This window comes from Microcaecilia unicolor, chromosome 2 (genome assembly GCF_901765095.1).
Source record: "Microcaecilia unicolor chromosome 2, aMicUni1.1, whole genome shotgun sequence".
Lineage (NCBI taxonomy): Eukaryota > Metazoa > Chordata > Amphibia > Gymnophiona > Siphonopidae > Microcaecilia > Microcaecilia unicolor.
The window spans coordinates 78165490-78188465 of NC_044032.1; the positions used below are offsets into that span (position 1 = coordinate 78165490).

The following is a 22976-nucleotide window of genomic DNA, read 5'->3' on the forward strand; positions in this document are numbered from 1 at the left end:
TTATATGTAGAATTGCTTTGCAGGACTTCGAAAATGACCTCTGATGAGGGCCCTCTCTACTCTGTGGAGAATACAATTCCATGTTACTTTCCAGAAGATTAGAGATGTTAACCCAAACCTTGTGGTATAGGTGAACTTCAACACAGGTTGTTTGGCACATTGAAAATTTCCAGGTAAAATAACCAAAAACCCACTAGGTGGCGATTTTATACTGTTTGAAAATCGTCATGTTGCTACTATGATATTTATTTATTTAGAACATTTATAACATACACTATCTACCATTGTAAGCTCCTTTGAGCAGGGACCTTCCTTCTTTGATAATTTGTACAGCACTGCGTAACCCTAGTAGTGCTCTAGAAATGTTAAGTAGTAGTAGTAGTAGTGGTACACAATAGTCATATAGATAACATAATCAAACACTCATAACACTGGGTCTGAAAGCTTAAGACATGTACGCAGTCAGCTGTGGCACTGGTCACATAAACTCACCAGCACTTATACAGGAAAGCAGTGCCTTTTTGCTTGCAAAAACAGTACTGGTCCTCACGATGTGATGCTGTTCTTTTAATGGTGGAGTGTGTCCTGGAATCCACTCTCCATAACAGCCTCGCCCCCAGCCACAAAGTCTATGAAAATGCAGCATTGCAAATACTACACCAGTCCCTAGAACACTTCTTTTGTTGAGAAAAGAGAACAAACATATATAAACAACTTACAAATTCACATGTACAGACAAACACTCTCCCACAGAAACACAAATGAGCGCACACACACATACCAACACACCAGCACAAAAACATACAAATATGTATATACACATACCAATACAAAGGCAATACGCTATTCTTTGTTTTATTCCTTTCCTAATAATTCCCAATATTCTGTTTGCTTTCTGGACTGCCACTGTATACTGAACAGGAGATTTCAATGTGTTGTCCACGATAACACCTAGATCCTTTTCTTGGATGGTGACTCCTAATGCAGAACCTTGAATTGTGTAATTCAAGGTTCTGCATTATGAGATGAAAGTGATGCACATAGGGAAGAATAACCCAAATTGTGCAATTTGGGTTATTCTTCCCTATGTGCATCACTCATCTGCCATTTGGTGCCCAGTCTCTCAATCTCACAAACTCCTCCTGCAATTTTTCACAATCTGCTTGTGATTTAAAAACTTTGAATAATTTGATGTGATCTGCAAAATTGATCAGTTCACTCACTGTTCCCATTTCTAGAACATTTGTAAGTTTGTTAAAAAGCACTGGTCCTAGTACAGAATCCTGTGACATTCCACTATTTGTCAAAACACAAACAGGGAAACATCTCTACGTCAGAAAGACCAAACAGGAAAAAGTAGAGGCTGATCATGAGCAGACCCCGTTGAGTTTGCCAGTGGCAGTTCATTTGCGTACGACTTTTGATCATCTCGACCGCAATACAGACCTTTGATTTGACATTTGCTGAAATGCAATTACTTATCCATGTGACCCCTGATGTAGGCAATATGCCAAAACACGGACCGTGTTGGGTCTCTATATTTATATCAATAAAGTGTTTCTTCAGTACATCTCCAGTGGTGGATTCATCCTTTGATCAGCCTCTTCTTTTTCCTTTGGCATTCCACTATTTACCTTCCTCCACTGAGAAAATTGATCATTGAACTCTAATCACTATTTTCTCTCTTTTAACCAGTTTCCAATCCACAATAGGACATTGCCTCCTACCCCATGGCTTTTTAAATTTCCTCTGGACTCTTATGCTTTTCTGAAAATCTAGATGCACTGCATCAACTGGCTCACCTTTATCTACATGTTTATTCAAGCCTTCAAAGAATTGTAGCAGAGGGAATCCAAGATGGTGTATGGATTGAATGCTGATGCAGAGCTCCTGAGTTTTTGCTTTTTCTTTTGCCTATTTCTGTCATGACAGAGCATAAGGTTAGATTATGGGTTCCCCTCCTGATTCAGTTTATGGTGGAGAGTTGGCATCTGTCAATTACCTACTTTGTCCAGCATCAAACTTGATTGGATTTGTTCACCATGAAGGGGACTAGGCAGGATCAGAGGTTCCTCAAAGGCTTGGAGGAATATAGACATGCAGTTGTTACCCAAAGCAATCCATACTTATTGCTCCTGATGAGAGACAGCCCTCCTTAAATGCTTTCAAAATGGTGACTGGAGCAATGGAGGGATTTCATGCCCAATTGAATTATAGAGTAGAGGAGTAGCCTAATAGTTAAAGTAGTGGGTTGAGAACCTGGTTCAAATCCCTCTACAGCTCCTTGTGATCTTGGGCAAATTACTTAACCCTCCATTGCCTCAAGTAAAAACTTAGGAGCCCTTTAACTAAAGGACGTTAGAATCTGGGCTTAGTGCAAGAATCTGTAACAGTCCAGCTTGTTCCACTTTCCCAGCAGTAGGTATATTGGTGCTCTAGGGTCCAATATAATATTTGTCACTGTCTTTTCATAGGTGGTTTAGGGCAGTTATGGTATGGTAAGTTTTCAATATAGGTTTTGAGTGTCTTCTTGCAGGATTTTGTTTCTGGGCCTATTTGAAAGTAGGCTCTGGCGTTGGCAGCCCTTGTTACCCAAAGTAAAAATGCTCACGACTAGTGATCTCCACATCCTGTAGAGTCACCATACAAACAAATGCCCATCTAATTTAAAAAAGTGTCTAGCAGTGGAAGGAGTGGTTGTGCTGTCCCTGAGATGATGGTCACAATTTGAATATTTTTACTTGTAGTTAAGAAGACAGGCTACTTGTTCTGACCAGTCCTGGGACGTCTGCTGCATCCCTCCTCCTGATGTAACTTCCTATTTTCCTCATAGGTGGGACACAGCAGAGGAAGTCTGTGTTAAATCATTGCCACAGCCACCCCACCTGAGCGAGAACACTGGCACTGCCACTTAGCCGACACCAGCCGGTGCATACTTTACAAAAGTCTACTCCCCCTGACAGATTTGCTGCCTTTTAGTTTATCTCCTCTCTCTCTCTCTCTCTCTCTCCATCCACCATGCAAGACTTCCCCCTTCTCCATGTGCCATGCAGGATTAACCCCATCTCTATCTGCCATGCAGGACTCCCCCCCTCCTCAGCCATCCAGGATCTCTTCTGTCTCTCTCTCTCATGCTCCCATCCAACATCACTCTCTCTTTCACTCCCTCACCATCTATCTGTTCCCCATCACGTCACCCTTCTGTGTCTCATTTCCCAGCATTCAGCTTTACCCTGTCTTTCTCTTCTCTTCCCTTCTGTGCAGTTTTGCCTGTCTCTTCCCCAATACTCCAGTCTCTCTCTTTTTACCACGTTCATCATGCAACATCGTCCCATGCCCCATCCCCATTCCCAAGCAGGCCATCTCTCTCTCTCTCCCCCCCCCATGCAGGACTCCCCTCCCTCTCCCCTCCCCTCAGCCATCTAGGATCTCTTCTGTGTCTCTCTCATCCCCCCATTCAACATTACCCCATTTTCACCCCCTCTCCATCCAATATTACCTCTCTCTTCCTCATCATATCACCTTTCTTTCTCTCATCCCTCAGCATCTAGTTTTACCCTGTCTTTCTCTCCTCCTCCCCTTTGCCTGTCTTTACCCCAGTGCTCCTGTCTCTTTCTTTTTTCCCCATTCATCATGCAAACCCACCTCTCTTCCTCTCACCCCACCAATGGCCCCAAGGAGGTTAGACGAGGAGAGGGTATGAGCCTATCTAGTCCATTATATGGGTTGAAGTCAGTAGGTGGAGCTTGCTGCCATTTTCCTTCACCAAAAACAATAGCAAATGGACTGCCTATGTGTGGTCCATCTGTAAAAAGTCAAAAGTTGTTCCAGTTGGATAGGCAGTGCCTTAAAAGGTGGAGGACAAAAGGTTTGTTTTTTTAAAAACTTATTTGATGGTTTTTAATTTATTTGAAAGCTTCCCATATGTAGATATAAATATCATTAAATAAAAATTGAATATCACTAAAACAGCTTAAGTTACTGTAGCTGGTAGAAACAGCACTAATAAAGTCTGTATTTTGTGCTCACTTTTCTACACTGTTCTATACAATACAATAATACAAAGACAAATTTCAGTGAGAATATTCAGTTTACTAATAGGTTCATTTTAACCAGGGCCTTTTTTGAGGGGGTACTTGGGGGTACTGAGTACCGGCACCTTTTCCATTGTCTGCTAAAATCGACTCATGGTCCCCAAGTTTTAATGAACGATCTCAGCCTCTACACACCAATTCTGCCTTGTCATAGATTCTGTGACTGGTTGCAGGGGGCCTGGCTATTGTAGGGTGGCTCTCTCAGTGATCACCGCACCTATGAAGGGTGGCCTAGCGTTTGAGTACCAGCACCTTTTTTGCTAGAAAAAAAGCACTGATTTTAACTGTTGCTGTAATCTGCCTTGGGAAGCCTGGTGTTATAAAGAAGGAATATACTGAAATTAAACTGAATTAAAATTAAACTCTCCTTTCATTGGGGCACATGGAATCATATCTTCACCTCATCTCTTGTACAAATGGATTTTTCCTTTTTGAGCATGTTACAGGGACAAGTGGTTTTCATAAGTCAAAATAATAAAAATCAATGTTTTCTTTCATGCAGAACCCTAATTTATTTAAACTGTTACGTCCCTCACCTGTTTGACGCTCCTCCCGGCTAAGTCATTCCTCAGCTCCGTCCAAAAGGGACAAGGTTCAGTCTTAGGAGGGTCTGTTTCAGTTTCCTAAGTCTGGCAGCCGTCATCCGGCTTGGAGCAAGGGCAGCAGCCATCTTGGCTAGCTCAGGAGGGGACAGCCATCTTGTATAAACGAGAACAGGAAGGAACTCCATATTTGGTCTTAGGAGGATCTCCTATGGGGGCAGCCATGTTGGATTCGCCTGAGTTTGGTTTGCTCAGATTGCTTCACTATTTAAAGCACTGCCTCCAGGCCTTCATTGCTTTGGCCTCAATTGTTCTGAGGAGTTGCTGTGGGAGTGCTGTTCACTGACTATTCTTCTGTTCCTGTTTACCTGTGCACTGGACCTTGGCTAGTTTTCTCGGATTATGTTTGTTTGCTGCCTGCCTTGACCCTGGACTGATTTTGACTATTCTTTGCCTGTCGGAGTACTGGTTCTGGACTGTGTCTGTTTCCTGCCATCCTGGTCAGCGGCTGTGCAACCTCGTCGGTTCCAGAAGTCCTGGTGGCCGCCTGCAGCTGGGAGCTCAACTCCCGGTGAACTGTGGTCGTTTTCCAGGTGAGGCTAGGGGTTGTCTGGCTGCCTGACTGAGTGCGGTAGCACTCCATCTCTGCCATGCTCTGTCGGGGCACAAGGGCTCACTACTACTGGGTCATAACATAAACATAACTAAATGGGCTATAAGCCCTTAATGCAGTCCATTGGTTTTCTTATATTTTGTCATTGTGATGACTTATACTGTGCCAAAACTGGAAATACAGTGAGACAGAATAATAGATTTGTTCCTCGATTAATTTTTAAACAAAAAGCTAAGAAACAATTTACTCTGGTCTTACAACAAGGACTTCCCATCAAGCTATGCATTACCACTTGAAAACACAAATGTCATTCAGCTCTAACTGTTCTATTGTTGCTTTCCCTTACCCATCATTATTCCTGGGACTCATCTATATACAAACACACTGCCGGGAGACAAAGATTACCCCCTCCCCCCAAAAAATAAACATGCTTGTTACAACCAGACTTGAAGAAGAAATACATATAAACTACAGGACTGGAAAATGTTGGCACATTTAGACTGACTCTGGACTTCTGCATGAAGGTAGCTCTGCCCTTATTATTCAATATGTCTCTTTTAAATAGTAATAATAAACAATATTAAGTGCATTTTTATAATGTATAATATAATATAATATACTAGTAAAAAAAGGCCTGTTTCTTAACGCAATGAAATGGGCGCTAGCAATGTAATGAGTTCCTGCCATTAATGTTTCCACGGTTGTATTCTGAATTTAATTGTTGTTTACATGTGTAAGATTTCTTTATATACAATATTTTTTGTGTAAACTGTGTTACAATGTGGTAAACGGTTTCCTTGCTCAGGCCCTTCAATCAGTTTAACAATCACATCAGAAGAGCTCCTTACTCGTGAGAATGCAACATACAGTTGCCCATGTGAGAGACTGAGAGTGACAGTGTGTTTTACAGACAGTGTAAAAGAGAGATACAGAGAGTGATTGAGTGTGTGTGTGTGTGTGTGTTTGTGATGTCTGTGAGTGACAAACTGATTAAATGTTTGTCTTCCCTTCTGTTCTGTGCACTTGCTCCACTGATGTTTGTACCTCCCTGTATATGATTGCTTGTTAGAGATTCAATTCACTCCACTTCCCTCCTCCAAGTTCCGTTCTGTCTGATTGGTTCTTTGTTGACAGTGAGAGCCAATGAAACGCTGAACTACAGACTTAGAACCCTACACTGCCACAGTGCCATGGAGTCAGTTTCAGAATGTTGGAGGTGCTTTTTATTATATAGGATAATATTATATTATATAATATCCATGGCACATAATATTAAACTGATAGCATGCTCCTACTTTACACACAAGTTCTTCTGACAGAGATCTTTTTGTAGCTGTAACCAGGGGCGTATCTGAGGTTCGGCGGTAGGGGGGGCAGGGGCTAGAGTGAGGGGGCACATTATAACCCCCCTACCGCTGCCCCCCCGCCGTCGTCGTTGTCAACCCTCCCCCCCACCGCCATTAACCCTCCCCCGCCTACCGCCAACCTTTTCCTTGCCTACCGCCGTCACCTACTCCCGAGGTCCGCTCCTGCCGGTTTTTTAAACTATTACTTCAGTTGGCGGGGGTTGCCCAGCCGAGGTCTTCTTTAACTTCTTCATCCTCGTGCTGTTAAAGCTGCATGATGCATCCTTCCAGTTGGACGGAGTTTGACGTCGCAGCACGTTGACGTCCGTACAACGTGCTGCGACGTCAAACTCCATCCAACTGGAAGGATGCATCATGCAGCTTTAACAGCACGAGGATGAAGAAGTTAAAGAAGACCTCGGCTGGGCTGGCGGGGGTTGGGGTCCCCTGCCAGCTGAAGTAATAGTTTAAAAAGCCGGCAGGAGCGGACCTCAGGGTAGGTGATGGCGGTAGGCGGGGAAAGGGTTGGCGGTAGGCGGGGGAGAGTTAACGGCGGTAGGGGGGTCCAGGGTGAAATCTGTGGGGGCCCAGGCCCCTGTGGCCCCACGCAGATACGCCCCTGGCTGTAACAATATAATTTTCACTGATTTTGGCTACCCCAGGTCGAGATGACGTGGGATGTGGTGATGCAGGAGGAGCATCCACCTCATTTTATCTAGATTGTAAGCTCTTTGAGCAGGGACTGTCTTTTTGTGTATGGTGTACAGCGCTGCGTATGCCTTGTAGCGCTATAGAAATGATAAGTAGTAGTAGTAGTAAGTTCCCACAAACCATCTTTCTCTTTTGATCTAGGCAAAGAAAAATGATTTTAATGCTACCAGGTTTCAACCTAATTCATTTTAATGTGGGATATAAATGTCATAAGTAAATAAACAGATAGATAGAAACTCTGAATGTTGCGCACCTGATTCTCATAATATGATGTCTGATTTAGTAGCCCTATCCCAGGAGAAAACAAATCTCTGCATGAATATAACATGTGCTAGGGTATCCCTATAACCAGCCCCTCCAAATGACACACTGATTACGATTTATAACAAATTATTACTCTACCTAGGAAAAGTTATTCTGTTATTATACTTCCTCTGTGTACATCTGTATGCTGCACAAGCTGGCATGTTTGAAAATATAAGTGATATTAAATTGTGGGCAGAGGGAAGGCACATTATATCATTACCTTTGGGAATGTTATAAGATCCAGAACTATTGGAGGCAAATTGTGGGATTTCTAGAATCGATACTAAAGAGCAAGATTCCGCTTAATCCGCAGGGTCTCCTTTTAGATCAGTATGAGTTCTTTGTTTTGCACACGGGGGGAGCCCGGCAGTTCATCAGGAAAGCCAGTTTAGTAGGTAAGAAACTGATCTTGCAGGCTTGGGTACATTCTGAACCGCCAGAGTATTGGCATTGGAGAAATAGTTTATATGAACTGCTGATGATGGAGAGGAGAGAGGTGGGATCCTCCCCTAAAGGAAAGAAGGCATTCCTGAGGATCTGGGAACCTTATATCCAGTCCCTGGCGCCTAGGGCGAGAAGTTTTATTCTGAACCGACTATGAAGCGGCCATATCCTCTTTTTTTTTTTTTTCTTTGAATATCAGGTTGGGGGGAGTGGGTGGGCAAAGGGAGCAGGTGGGGTTATTAAATTTCAAAGTGTATGGGAGAGCGGTTAAGGTGGATTAGTAGCTATGCCTAAAGAACAAACATGGTAAACAGAGCAAATCATAACTTGGTAGCTTGGTATAGTAGACTAAGTCGGCATAATAAGAGTGCTACCTTCCAGAATGGGGGAGGGGGTCATCAGAGTAAAGGACCCAGGACCTCCTCCGGGACGGGAGGGAGCTAGCTCAACATGGAAAGTCAAAGCATGCACAGGTTGACCAACACTTAGAGGGGGGGAGGGGTAGAAATAATATGTTAAAAGTTTGATGACGAGTTATATCATACGGTTAAAAAAAGAGTTTGTCTATACACTTTGAATTTCTGTATAAGCACCAGGTTAACGGTGTTCCCTTTGAATTGTCATCAATAAAAACTGTTGAACCTTAAACTAAAAGGAAGGGAGGGTGGGGGGAGGGGGTGTCTAGGGATAAAAGAAGAAAATGATTTGTTGTATGTGGACGGATTACAAGTTGTCTGTTGTATTAGTAAGGTTATCTGCTGGACATTATGTATGTATGTTTTATGCAATACGTCAATAAACAGATTTAAACATAAGTGATATTAAATAAAAATGCTACCAACAATACATGCCATCTCCTGTTCTCAATCTTACCTCCTTAATTGGCCCCATTTCTCTCACTCTCTCCCTTTCCACCCCCTCCTGGTCACTCATTGACAGGTCCGCAGAAGCATGGAACACACTGCAAACTTAGCTTCCCTGCCCTGTCCCTCACTCACTGGTTTACCCTGCTGCCTGCCCAGCACCTTGGCTGAGAACAAAGTGAAGCCATGTACGGGGTCATCATAGCTCTATGTGCGCTGCCCACTGCTGGTTTCCCTGCTCCTCCACCCTCCTATGATGTGTAACTTCCTGTTTCGTGGAGGAGGAGGGAAACTGGCAGTGGCGCACATAGAGCTATGATGACCTCACATGCAGCTTCATTTTGTTTCATTTGACAGACCTTATAGACTTACCAATAAGAAACAAAGTCAGATTGTCAAGATCTTACCTAAACCTACACTACCCAAATTGCAAAGGACTGAAATACAAAACAACTTATGCAGCCGGCTTCTCCTACATAAGCGCACAACTATGGAATGGGCTCCCAAAAGCTGTGAAAACAATCCACGACCACTTGAACTTCAGGAAATCACTAAAAACCTACCTCTTCAAAAATGCCTACCCCCCCACGACCCCATGAAACCCTCTTCACCTACCAACACAGCATGATTATGATCGAACAGGACATCACGCAATCTTCATCCATTCCGACCCTCCACTTATACCTCATACGATCACTATACAACATTGTATTTGTTATCCACCGATGGGCAAACGCCTTTGATGGTACTATGTAAACATTGAGCCTGCAAATAGGTGGGAAAATGTGGGGTACAAATGCAATAAATAAAAGTTCTCAGCCAAGATGCCGGGCAGGCAGTGGGACACACCAGTGAGTGAGGGGGTAGGAAACAGAAGCTAAGTTTGCAGTTCCTTGAGGGGCTGGGGAAGCCTAAGCTATGGCACATAGGCACCATTTTTTTTTAAAAATCTGTTTGTGGGAGCGACTGTTCCCCCTGTGCCCCCTAGCTCTGAAACTGACATTGCACCCCTATAACAGGTGTGGCCTGGATTGAGGCCTGAATATGTAGCTATCCTCATTACAGTGTGCCCTCAACCACCATATCTACTAGAATGTGTTGCAGCCAACCCCCAAAGCAATTAGATTTCATGGAAAGGAAGGGATGTGTGTGTGTGTGTGGGGGGGGGGGGGGGGGGGGGGAGGGTTTGCATAGCACCTTCCTGTGACCAATAGAAATGTGACCAGCATGTCACAGACACCTACCTAGCACATTGCAGCAGCTAAGGCAGGCTAAATAAAACATTGACCAGAAACACCCACAGTGAGAAACAAACCCACATCCTCTAAATTGAGGGCACACAGCCCTAATCCCTAAGTCACATATGTACCTGTCAAAGGAGTGTTCAAGGAGGAGAATACATTGACTACATTATTATTATTTGCTGCATTTGTATCCCACATTTTCCTACATGCCACCCAAATGGATGGCCTCTCCTGAGCCAGCGTCCACACTGAATGTATATACCATTGTGAGGTCCAAAGTTAGGTATGCTGTCCTGCAAAACATCCCTCAAGGCCTAAAGCTGGGGGCCCTTGAAACCTCTACATGATAGTGGTACACAAGCCCTCCTCAACTATGTGTACTCCTCCCCCACCGAGTCCCCCAAGATCATGGCTATTAATTATGGAGTGATGTGCAATTACTGGCATCAGTGAAGGCCACAAGCCAGCTAGCATGCTTACATCACAGATAGATGCCCTCAAACCTAGGATTACTACCTTGCAGTATGTAAACTGCCTTTGTCATGTCCCAGCAGAGGTGGCCAGAAGGATGGGAGGATCAAACACGGTTTCTTGCCATCTCTCAGACAGCTGTAGGCCACATTGGCATAAGGACACACACACACCCATATCCCTGACAAGAGCTGGAACAATGGCCCCATTCATGCTATGGAAACAGGAGCCACTGTAACTGAGTAGATGGACTATTTTATACATGCCAGTAAGGTGCCTTAGGCCACTTCAAGATCATAGGATGTCGATACCTTCATTGTCAAAGGCAAGTTGGGTAGTCACACAGGAGAAGGCTTTCTTCTAGAAGGTGCTGGTGCTTTGGAATAGCCTGCCTAAGAAGATCTGGGCATAACCTACTTATAAGAAATTTAAGGTAAGGTCTTATTTAAGACACACTTTTTAAAGTGTACTCTTAAGTATACCAGGATACTGAGGGAGCTCAGAGAAGTCCTGGTGGGACCTATTAAGGATTTGTTTAACAGATCTTTAGAGATAGGAAAGGTTCCACTGGATTGGAGATGAGCAGGTGTGGTCCCTCTTCACAAAAGCAGAGACAGGGAAGAAGTGGGAAACTACAGGCCGTTAAGTATAGGTTGGTGGTAGGAAAAATAATGGAGTTGCTGCTGAAGGAAAATATAGTTTGTTTGTTTATTTATTTATTTATTAGGATTTAATTACCGCCTTTTTGATGGAATTCACTCAAGGCGGTATACCGAAAGAATAGATAAAATATGAGCAATAGGCAATTACAGCAGCAAAAATATTCAAATAACAATACAAATAAATGGCATAGTATGCTACTTATAATGTCACCATAATATGTAATAGAACATTATAATTGACTAGCAAAAAAGGCCCGTTTCGGAAACAAATGAAACAGGCGCTAGCCAGGTTTTCCTTGTAGTGTGTATGTTAGAGTGAGTGTGTGTGTGAGAGAGAGAGTGACTGTGCAATTATGAGAGAGAGATTGAGTGCTTGTGTATCTGTGAGTGAGTGTGTGTGTTTCAGAATGAGTGTGTGCGAGTGCATATGTTGGACACAGTGAGTGAGAGAGACAGAGTTTTCCGAGAGCTACAGTGTGTTTGACAGAGTGAGAGTCTGGTTTTCCCCATCCCCCTCTAATCCTACTTTTGCCTTTTGTTGGCCCCCCTCCGTTTCGTCCCTCTTTCCACCTCTCCTGCCTTCCCCTCCCCCCTCTGTCCCTTCCCCACCTCTACTGAGTGAGTGAGTGAGTGTGAGCCCCTCCCCTCTCGTAGGGCCCCCACCCCCACCTCTCTGGTGTGAGGAGCCCCTCCCCACCTGCTTTTCTCTCTGTTAAGCGGTTCTGTCTTCCTTCCCTAATGTCCTCCTCCTCCATGCCAGCATACCCTCCCAGCCTGAGTTGACCCTGTTGCTGTGAGGTTAGGTGTTGTGTGTTGATGTCGGTTACCGAGGGTGGCTCCGGGATCTCGGCGCAAGTTCTGTATGTGTCACGCTCTCTGTACCGTCCCGCCGTTGATGTCATTGCTTACCGAGGGGGGCACGGGGATCTCCGTCCAAGTTGTGTATGTGCGACGCTGTTTGTACCGCCCCACCATTGACGTAATCACGTGGTGACGTGAGGACGGAGCTACACGTCCCTCGCTGGTTTGTAGTTTTTTTTGGTGTTGCCGCTACTCCTTGGCGCTGACTGCAGTTATTTGTTCCTTCCCTGACTTATTCCTCCTCCATGGCTGGTTGCTGTTTGTTTGGGGGGGGGGGGGTTGTGATTTGTGCCTGGGAATACCGAGGGGGGCAGCGGGATGTCCCTCGAAGTCGTCGATCGGCTGAAGGAGGAGCAGGTGCAGCGGGCAGCATTCATGAGCAGCAGCGCTTCTTCGTCTGTGTTGGTAGCAGTGTGTAGCGATTCGTAGGCAGGTGGAGGAATAGGGAAACATGCGCAGCGTGTTTCCCTACTCCTCCCCCTGCCTGTGTCTCTGGTTGCTGTGGGGGTTTGCGGGTGGCAGCGGTGTGAAGCTTGTGGGGGGGGGGGGTTGTTGAGGGGTGGCGACTTAGGGGGGTGGGGGTGTTGTGAAGGGTGGATTGTTGTGACGCAATTTTAGGCTTTGCTTTTTCGATTCGTTGAGTGTGTTTGCTCTGCCCTTGACGTCATCACGTTTGACGCGTGGGCGGGGCAGTCACTCATGGAGCAAAAAGCGGTCTCTGACGCCTCACTTTAGAATGTTGGGAAAGTGAGGCTTCATTAGAACGTTGGAGGTGCATTTTATATAGAGAGATAGTGAAGGGGGTAAATCAAAGATGGAACATATAGATAGGTAAGAGAGTAAGAAGAGTTAGAAAGTAAGGTGACTGATTTAAAGAAAGTTGCACATGAGGTCGGAGAGATGGTTAAATATTATCTCAGCTAGAGTAGGGGTAGGTAAACATGTCTTGCTGCAGTATATTAAATAGTATATTAAATAGAGTAGGGGACAAAGGGGAGCCCTGTGGAACACCACAAGTTGGAGTCAATTCCTGGGATAGTTAGTTAACTTTCTAGAAGTCGATGGGTTACAGGATTTGAGGCAAAGAAAAATCCTGCCAAACAAATCTAATTGACTTCTTTGACTGGGTGACCAAAGAACTAGATAAAGGACATGAGCTAGAAATAATCTACTTGGGTTTCAGCAAAGCCTTTGATATGGTCCCTCACAGAAGACTCATGAATGAGCTGAGAGGCTGAACTTGAGACCCAAAGTGGTGAACTAGATTGAAACTGGTTGACTGACAGGTGGCAGAAGGTGGTGATAAATGGAATCCGCTTGGAAAAAAGGAAGGTGAGCAGTGGAGTGCCTCAGGGGTCAGTGCTGAGCTCGATTCTGTTTAATATAGTTATGAGAGGCATTATTGGAGGGTTAGAAGGAAAGGTTTGCCTTTTTGCGGATGACATGAAGATAGCCAATAGAATGGATACCTTGGAGGGAGTAGAAACCATGAGAAGAGATCTCCAAAAATTAGAACAATGGTCAAAGGTCTGGCAGTTAAAATTTAATCAGTCTAATACACACTGGGGTACCTATTAACGTTCAGTTTCCAAAATTTATAAAATTCTCAAAAATATTAAGAAACTAATCTTCTATTGAAATTGTTTTTTTAAATCATTTTCTTAATTATATCAAAAATATTTCTTTAGTGCTCAAAGTATTAAATATTATCCTACTAATACACACTGATTGCTGTTATTCTCATCGAGAAACATGAGACCAGTCCTTTTCCCAACAGTATCTCAATTGTAAAATGTTCATCAGAAAGACTTGTACTTATGTGCGCCAACACAACTTTCAGATGGTCTGCTGCTCTCTTCTATTCTCTCCTACCGCTAAGCAGATTTCATGTTGTTGTTTAGTTCTGGCTTTTCACTCAAACCAATCTAACCCACAATCCAGTGTTAAATACGTGATAACATGAGGTTGAACAACTCTTCAAAATTCCTGTTCCGTTCCCCACATGGAACCATGTTTCAATTACTAGAGCGCCGTCAGGAAAACAGAGTTTACTGGATTACTTATACATTATTCTCACATCTATCATGGAGGAGAAAAACTCAGGGAGGTTTGAAGAGCTGTGCTCTTTTTCTCATTAAGCACAAGTAACATCACAGTACATAAGCCCCATTGTGCTGTCTTTTTCTGCTCTTTGTTTCTAAATATGCAGTTTCTTAATTTTTGAGCCAGCGAGATTTTCAAAATTCACTTTTCTTCGTCTCTCAGACAGCCCTATTTTGATGTCTGGATGAGTTCTGTGGGGCAGATATTTAGCCCATGGCAGTCAGTGAATTTTAAGAACAGTTGTGGGCTGAATTAACCCTGGATGTTCAATGCTGGGCTATGTCTGGGCTGTGGAACTGAATATCCAGGTATGTGTGTTCACTCAGAAGTTAACAGAGCACAGGCCAATATTCAGACCAGTGTCCAGTTAGCTCAGCAGATAAAGTTAGGACAGCTAGTGGCATACCAAGGGGGGGCGGGGCGGTGGGGGCGGTCCGCCCCGGGTGCATGCCGCTGGGGGGGGTGCCGCGCGCCTGTCAGCTCTTCGTTTTCATGCTCCCTCTGCCCTGGAACAGGTTACTTCCTGTTCCGAGGCAGAGGGAGCATGGAAACGAAGAGCCAGGCGTGCAGCACCCCCCCCCCCAGCGGCATGCACCCAGGGGGGGTTCTTTCGCCGGGGGGTCACGCTGCACCCGGGGGTTATTTCGCCAGGGGGGGTGTCGCGCTGTTCCGGGGGGGGCACTGCACCCGGGGGGGGGGGGGCGGGGCGCATCGGCGATCCGCCCTGGGTGTCAGCGCCCCTAGGAACGCCACTGAGGACAGCCTTTCTGCTGTCCTAACTTTACCTGCTTACTTAGGGGGGATCTTAAGACACCCACTATATTCCTATGGGCATTTTGGTGTCTACCACCAGATGATTTATACCGTGAGCTTGATTTGCATACACTGCCTCCATTTCATGCAAATCTCTTTCATGCATATTTATTGTGGATATCCTGAAAACCTGACTGGCAAAAGGTACTCCAGGATCAGATTTGGGAAATACTGAATTAGAAGACATGAAATGGATCTGCAAGGAGGTAAACATAAAAGCAACATCAGCAAATGCTTTTTCATGGAAAGGGTGGTGGATGCTTGGAAATACCCTCCCTGTGGTGATGGTCAGGACAAAAACATTGATGGAATTCAAACATAGGTGAGATAAACACAGAGGAGCCCTAAATTGGAAGAGGTTGGAATCAAAGCATAACTTAAATGATCCTCACACTTCAAAAATGTCAGAGGGGTGTAACCTGCACGAAGTGGCAGATATAACTCTAGTTACCTTACTGGGCAGCCTAAATAAGTACATAAGTATTGCCATACTGGGAAAGACCAAAGGTCCCTCAAGCCCAGCATCCTGTTTCAAACAGTGGCCAATCCAGGTCACAAGTAAGATCCCAGAAAAGTACAAAATATTCTATACTGCTTATCCCAGAAATAGTGGATTTTCCCCAAGTCCATTTAATAATGGTCTATGGACTTTTCCTTTAGGAAGCCGTCCAAACCTTTTTAAAACTCTGCTAAGCTAACCACCTTTACCACATTCTCCGGCAATGAATTCCAGAGTTTAATTACACGTTGAGTGAAGAAACATTTTTCTCCGATTCATTTTAAATTTACTACATTGTAGCTTCATCGCATGCCCTCTAGTCCTAGTATTTTTGGAAAGCGTAAACTTAACGCTTCACATCTACCCATTCAACTCCACTCATTATTTTATAGACCTCTATCATATCTCCTCTCAGCCACCTTTTCTCCAAGCTGAAGTGCCCTAGCCGCTTTAGCCTTTCCTCATAGAGAAGTCGTTCCATCCCCTTTATTATTTTCGTCGCCCTTCTCTGTACCTTTTCTAATTCCACTATATCTTTTTTGAGATGCGGCGACCAGAATCGAATACAATATTCGAGATGCGGTCACACCATGGAGTGATACAAATGTATTTTTTTTTTCCATTCCTTTCCTAATAATACCTAACATTCTATTTGCTTTCTTAGCCGCAGCAGCACACTGGGCAGAAGGTTTCAACGTATCATCAATGACAACACCTAGATCCCTTTCTTGGTCTGTGACTCCTAACATGGAACCTTGCATGACGTAGCTATAATTCGGGTTCCACGCTGGTCTTTATATACCATCATTCGTTATGTTGCTGTGTTACCTATTTAGGGGCTCTTTTATAAAGGCTTGCCACACGACAATCAGTAACTATTGCTGCAGCCTGGTGGTAATTCTGCCCCTAGTGTGTGCCATTTCCAGTGCTATAGAAATGTATTTCCTTATTTTTACCGCCAGGTAAAGCTGTGCATTGCCCAGTTACTGCCGGGCTAGCATGGAAGCCCTTACCGCCACCTCAATGGGTGGCCGTAAGTGCTCACCCCCAAAATGGCCATGTGGAAAGTGCAAACTTACTGCATAGCCCTTTCGTTTTTTGACCTTTTTACCACTGCAGTAAAAGGTGCACAGCAAAAACACGAACTGCCGCTAGCACAGGGTCACTTTTACTGCAGCTTGGTAAAAGGGCCTCTTAGTTCCTTAAGCCTCTTTTCATGGAGCCTGTGCCATTTTTGTAGTCTCTCTCTTTCAGTATCTTTCTTCTTGCTCTCTCCTCCCCTCATCCTCTTCCCTGTGCAAGCATGTTACTGTTTTAAAATTTGTACTTTTATATTTGGGATTCTACATGTACAAGCAGCAAGGTATCTGATATGGCAAATTGAGATCCCTCAAACAATATAATCCTTGCGTTCTATGGACACTTTAAAACTCTTCTATCTCCGTCGGTGAGATCTTTAAAATATAAAAAATATCAAATTGCTACATTCACATTCCAAGCAGCAAAGTGTTGGAATGCCTTTCCCATTTTTATTAGATCAGAGACAAGCAAAGTGTAGAAAACACTTGAAATCTTTATTTGGTAGATTTTTAAACTAATGGGAACCTTTTTATTGTAACTTGCTGGAACCGGCTAGTGTTTAATCTTCTTATTGTTATCTGCGCAGAGCCTTATGATTTGCAGCAGAATACAAATATTTGATTGTGTTGTCTTGTTGTTGTCACTATCCTCCTTACTCTTTTCCTTCCCCTCTTCTTGAGTGGCAGCCTGCAGGAGGTGAATAGTAGGGCCTTTTATTTGCTATTAATTAATTCAATCCGCCTCAGGGTGTAGCAGCAAGGAAAAAAGTCATGAGAAATAAATAGCGCAAGAAGAGGGTGTTTTGTTAATTTTAAGGGAAGACAGTTGAACACAGCAATTTTCTAAGTTCAGCAATAAGTCCAGTTTACTTACAAAGATTCAGTTGGTGGTTTGATGTTTCGGGGAGGCAGGCTCGGAACTGGTGGATGTGTAGGCGTATGCACAGCTGGAAGAGGAGGCAAGGGTGTTTGCATTGATGGATGTGATACTGGAGGTGGAGGGGGCACTGATGAGTGCAGCGTAGGGGGTGGTGTTGGCTTGTTTAGAAGTCCTTTGTTGAGACCTGCAAAATAAATTTAGAAAACCATGAAAATAATCACCCAAAATGTTGGTGCTGTAATTTAAGTAAAGTCAAATTTAAATCAATAAAAATGGAAGATCTCTGTAAATGCTCCAATTACAAATCAGTGCTGATTAGTGCCGATTAACCCCCACTGGCACTAATTAGCTCAGACAACCACACAAAGTGGAGGAACTTTCAATCTCTACGTACGTCAACAAGGGAGAATCCAAGGAGTAGGGTAGATTGGCTCTTCAAAGAATCCAAGGGAGACACTAGGGGGTAGATGCACTAAGGTCCTCGGAAGAGCCCTTCCCTTACCGATTCCATAGCAAATCAGTAGGGAACGGCCATGCATCAAGGAAATGGAATGCATTTGACATCCATATGGGCATCTGCATGTTAGCATGTGCTGAAAACGCTAATGCGCCTTTGTAAACAGGGACCTTAGTTTTTTTAAAAACATTTTTGCACAAAATAATTTTGATGGATAAATGACTAAAGACTGTTTTAAATATGTATTTAGAGAAAAATTATAACAAGATTAAAGCAGTAAATGAGAGTGCTGAATTCAGCACCAAGTGAAATTGCTGCATTTATTGGGCTTGACTTACTGCCCCTTATATGATGGCCCTATCATAATAAAAAATGCTGAAAACAAATATTCATATGAATTATCATTATTGTGAGTCTATTTTCAGTAGTATGCTTTTTTGGAATTACATGGCTGGAGTATATTAGAGTTTTTTCTGATATTTAAGCCTTCACTTCCTTTCAGTAGCATAGCCAGTCCAGTGATTTTGAGTGGGCCTTCGGATAAAAAAACCCTTTTCTCCCACATCGCTCTTCCTCTCTTCCACCCCGGACCTGGTATTTGCTCCCGTCTGTGATGCAGCAACTCCCCTTCCCCAGTGTGCCTCCACGTTTGTGAGCAGCAACAAAGCACCATCTGCTGGCAGCGCTGGTCTCTGCCATGCCCTGCCACAGGAAACAGGAAGTGACATCAGCGAAGGCGTGATGTGGCAGAGGAAAGCCTGCAGAGATCAGCAGTGACAGTGGATGTGTGTTGCTGCTGCCACTCACAAACATGGTGAAGTAGGGAGGGAGGGAGTTGCCAGGATGCAGACGGATCCAAGGAAGGAAGACAGAAAGGAAGGGGAGCCATGTGGCCACCCTGGAAGTTTGTTGGGGGGGACTAGAGAGGGTGGGCCTGAGCAAGCTCACCCAGGCCCACCCGTAGCTACGCCACTGCTTTCTTTACAATGAAAGAAACATTTTTTTTAAATAACATGGATTTTCCTATGCTACCTCAATGATGTCCATGTCCCTTATTTTGCCAGGTTCATAGTATGGATGTTTCAGTTCATAAAATGGATGTTCATGCTGGACGTAATCAGGAAATGGACATCATTTCTCATGTATTTTAGAATAAACTGTTCATCAGCAGATACTACTTTAAAATACCAACACCACCAATTATGCTTTGACCTGGGTGCCCTTTGTAAAATGCCATTCCAAAGCACTAGTAAAATATCAATAAGCAAAATACCACTTTACAAGCTATCATTACATGTATTCCCATGATGGATCATTTTGCAGCTTTAATCATATTTTAACTAGATTCTCAACATTTTTGGTGCCAAATGTTAGAAGATTTAGTTTGAACAGAAATAAGAATGAACCAATCTACCAAGACATAGAAATGGATCAGTTTCATTGACTGTTATTTGCTTGCTCAATAGTCTGTATGATATGAAGAAATTTGGTTTCTGAGCCAGTCCATTTTGTTTTAAAAACTATATTGCACTTTTCTTAAATAGATTAACATTGATTTTGATCCTCACCTCTCAACCTCTCCCCCCCCCCCCCCACACTTTGGGGTTAGAGATTAATATTGATCAAATATGTATAACATGGGGAGAAATTCTATAGTATTGGGATGTGAGAATTTAGCCTTATTGTTCCTCAAGTTTTGGTTTTGTATAGGTGTGATATTTCAAATGCTTTTAATCCCTATATTTGACCAGCTAATAAGAGCAGCTGCTTATATGTTCCTGCAGCAAAAATTTTATTTCGACCATGTCTACTGCAGAGGAATTTGAGAACATCCCAGAAGTGCCCAAAGAGAGAGGGGGAGATTAGAGTCACCAGGGAGCACAGGCACTTCTTCAACTGATAGACCATGGCCCCACCAGCAGTGTAAAGCCCTGCTAGTGCCATTCCACCGAGAGCACAGGTACCATTTTGTGAACCTACAACACAATTCCAAGTAAGGGTGAGTAGTGTCTCGAAGGGGTTAGTCATTTATATTGCCCAGGATCCTGATACCAGGATACCCTGGCCCTCAAATTTATTCGAGTTTAATTGACTGGCATGGGGGAACATCAATGTGGCCCAGAAGTGGAGAAGTTGGCGAGAATGGAAGTAAGCCCCATACCAGGTTTGAGAGATGTTGCTGCCCTGGGGTCCTCAGATGGAGAGAGTAACAGGGCCTCTGCCCTAAGGTCTGCCAGCAAGGAGTCTCCAGATGAACTCTACCAAGACTTAACTGAGTTACTGGTACCTAATATATTCATGCAACATTGTTGGTTAGCGCCAGGCCAAGGGAGTCAATGGAAATTACCAGCATTTAGCTGCTCTGACAAGCATATATGCCAATTAGTTTACCAGCTGTGGGATTTACATTACCCCTATGTGCCTTTACCAGTGATGGCATTAGTGGATGCCTACAGAGACAAATGGGTGAGATGAGATTTGTAGAATGATTTTATCTGCCACAGAAGCTGGAGGTTATCGCATTGAATGCTGGAGAATGAGGAATTGTATGTAAGTTGTCCTCTGTGTTTATTCATCATTCCTGTACTTCATCAATTGGAGCTTCAGTGAAGTTGTTTTGTTCAATTTATCCGCTGGTGTGAACTGTATTATTTCTAAGAGAGAACAAGTCTGATGCTTTGCTTGCTCGGCCTGCAAGTGACAGCAATGATTGATGGGTGGCAATCATGTGCAGAGGTTGGTCTACTGGGAATAATTCTGGATTTACAACTTGAATACTGTTTCCCAGGGGCAGACTGAGAGTGGTCTGGGCCCTTGGGCACTGAGAGTAGTCTGGGCCCCCCGCCTGGCCACTGCCCGACGCCCCACTACCGCCACAGCCGACGCCCCCACCATCCCAGTTCTTTCGTACCCGCTGCGCAGATGCAAATTTCAAAAACTGACATATTTCAATCACTATACTATAGGTTAACAAATACACATAAAACAAAAAAAATGGAAAATATGATAATACCAATTTCCCAGTTAGCTTTCAGAGGCCAAACCTCTTTCCTCAGGTCAGGACAGTATACTACTATTAAGGTATTCTGTTCTGACCAGGGGCGTAGCCAGACTTCCGTGGGAGGGGGGTCCGAAGACCGAGGGGAGGGGGCACATTTTAGCCCTCCCCCCGGCGCCGCCCCCCACCGCCATTGCCGCCCCCACATCTTTTCCGACCCCCCTCCCGCCGCGAACCCTTCCCCCGCCGCCGCCTACCTTCACTTTTGCTGGCGGGGGACCCCGACGTCCTCTCCGTCCTGCTCCTGCTCTTGTTGCATGCATTGCTGATGTCCTGCATGTTGTATGTGCAGGACATCAGACTCAGAGAACAGAGTTCTGTTCTCTGAGTCTGACGTCGCACAAACAACGTGCAGGACGTCAGCAATGCATGCAACAGCAGGAGCAGGATGGAGAATACGTCGGCTGGCGGGGAGTGGGGTGCCCCACCAGCAAAAGTGAAGGTAGGCGGCGGCGGGGGCGGGTTCGCCGGGAGGGGGGTCCAGGCTGTAATCTACGGGGGCCCAGGCCCCCTCAGGCCCCATGTAGCTACGCCACTGGTTCTGACATGAGAAATGAGGGTTGGGTCTCCAAACATTAGCAAAAATGTATTAAAATTAGTCCAATAAAGACATCATCTTATTTCCATTTTCTTTATTAACACAGCTACCACACTACTTTATGCTAAACTAAAAATAAAATTCATTTTTCATACCTTTGTTGTTTGTCCATTTACTTATTTCTAATTGTGTTGGTCCCAGTCTCGTTTCTTCTTTCCTCAATCTCTTCTTAACTCACACCGACGTCTATCCCTCTCTCTCCCCCCTTTCCATCGAGCATCTGCCCCCTCTCCCCCTTTCCATCCAGCATCTGCCTCCTCTCTTCCCCCTTTCCATCCAGCGTCTGCCCCCTCTCACCCCCTTTCCATCCAGCATCTGAACCTTCTCTCTCCTCACTTCCAACCAGTCTCTCCTCTTTTTCTCCCTCTTCCATCCAGCATCTGCCCCTCTCTCTCTTCACTTCCATCCACTCAGGCCCCTCTCTCTCCCCAGTTCCATCCAACATCTGCATCCTCTTTCCCCCTTCCATCCAGCTTCTACTCCCTCTCTCCCCTTCATCCAGTGTCTGTCCCACCTCTCCCCATTTCCATCTGGCATATGTCCCTTCTCTCTCTCTCATCCAGTGTCTGTCCCTCCTCTCCCTCTTTCCATCAGACATCTGTCCCCTCTTTCCTTCTCTTCCAGCATCTGTCCTCCCTTCCCCCTCCATCCAGCATCTGTCCCATCTCTTCTCCCTTCCATCCGGCATCTGTTCCCCCCCACTCCATTCTCCATCCATCGTCTGTCCTTCCCCATCACCCATCATCTGTCCTTCCCCATCACGCAGTACCTGGGGTCCTCCTTATTCCTGCTCAATTTATATGTCCTCACTATCACCCCACCTAATCCCCGTATCCCCACTTTTCCACCCTTCCCTCACTTACAATCACACCCTCCCCCCTCCACCCAGTGTTGCAGTCTTTTTTTCAGCCCCACCCAACACCCAAACCCTCTCTTCCCCCCCCCCCCACCGGACACCCCCACTACCATTGGCACACCAGGACCAGGGCTATCCCCATTCCCACCCAATACCCCCCTGCCGCGGCCACCACTGCTGCTGCCCTGCTGCTGTTTCAGCAGTGGTGGCAAAAAAATAGAAAATAAAGATCGCGGGGCTGCACCATTCCCTTCCCACTCGCAGCTGCCCGGCTCTGCCCCGGAATAGGAAATTGTTAGGGGAAGGCAGGACCAGCAGCCGCGAACAGGAGAACAGTGCGGATCTGAGATCTTTATTTCTGTTTTTGCCGCCACTGCTGTAACAGCAGAAGCAGCGGTGGTGGCCGTGGTAGGAAGGTAGTGTGTGGGAATGGGGAGAACAGTGGGCATCCGGGCAGAGCCTCTGGGCCCTTGGGC

General features: G+C 44.9%; 1 protein-coding gene across 5 annotated transcripts in view; it reads right to left on the reverse strand.

Moving 5' to 3' along the window:
* FYB1 (FYN binding protein 1) overlaps positions 1–22976 on the reverse strand; it is a 270798-nt gene that overhangs the window by 115247 nt on the left and 132575 nt on the right. For all 5 annotated transcript variants that reach the window (XM_030193065.1, XM_030193068.1, XM_030193064.1 and 2 more), the window contains exon 3: positions 17526–17715. In XM_030193065.1, the coding sequence (XP_030048925.1) occupies positions 17526–17715 (190 nt within the window). The remainder of the gene's footprint in view (positions 1–17525; positions 17716–22976) is intronic.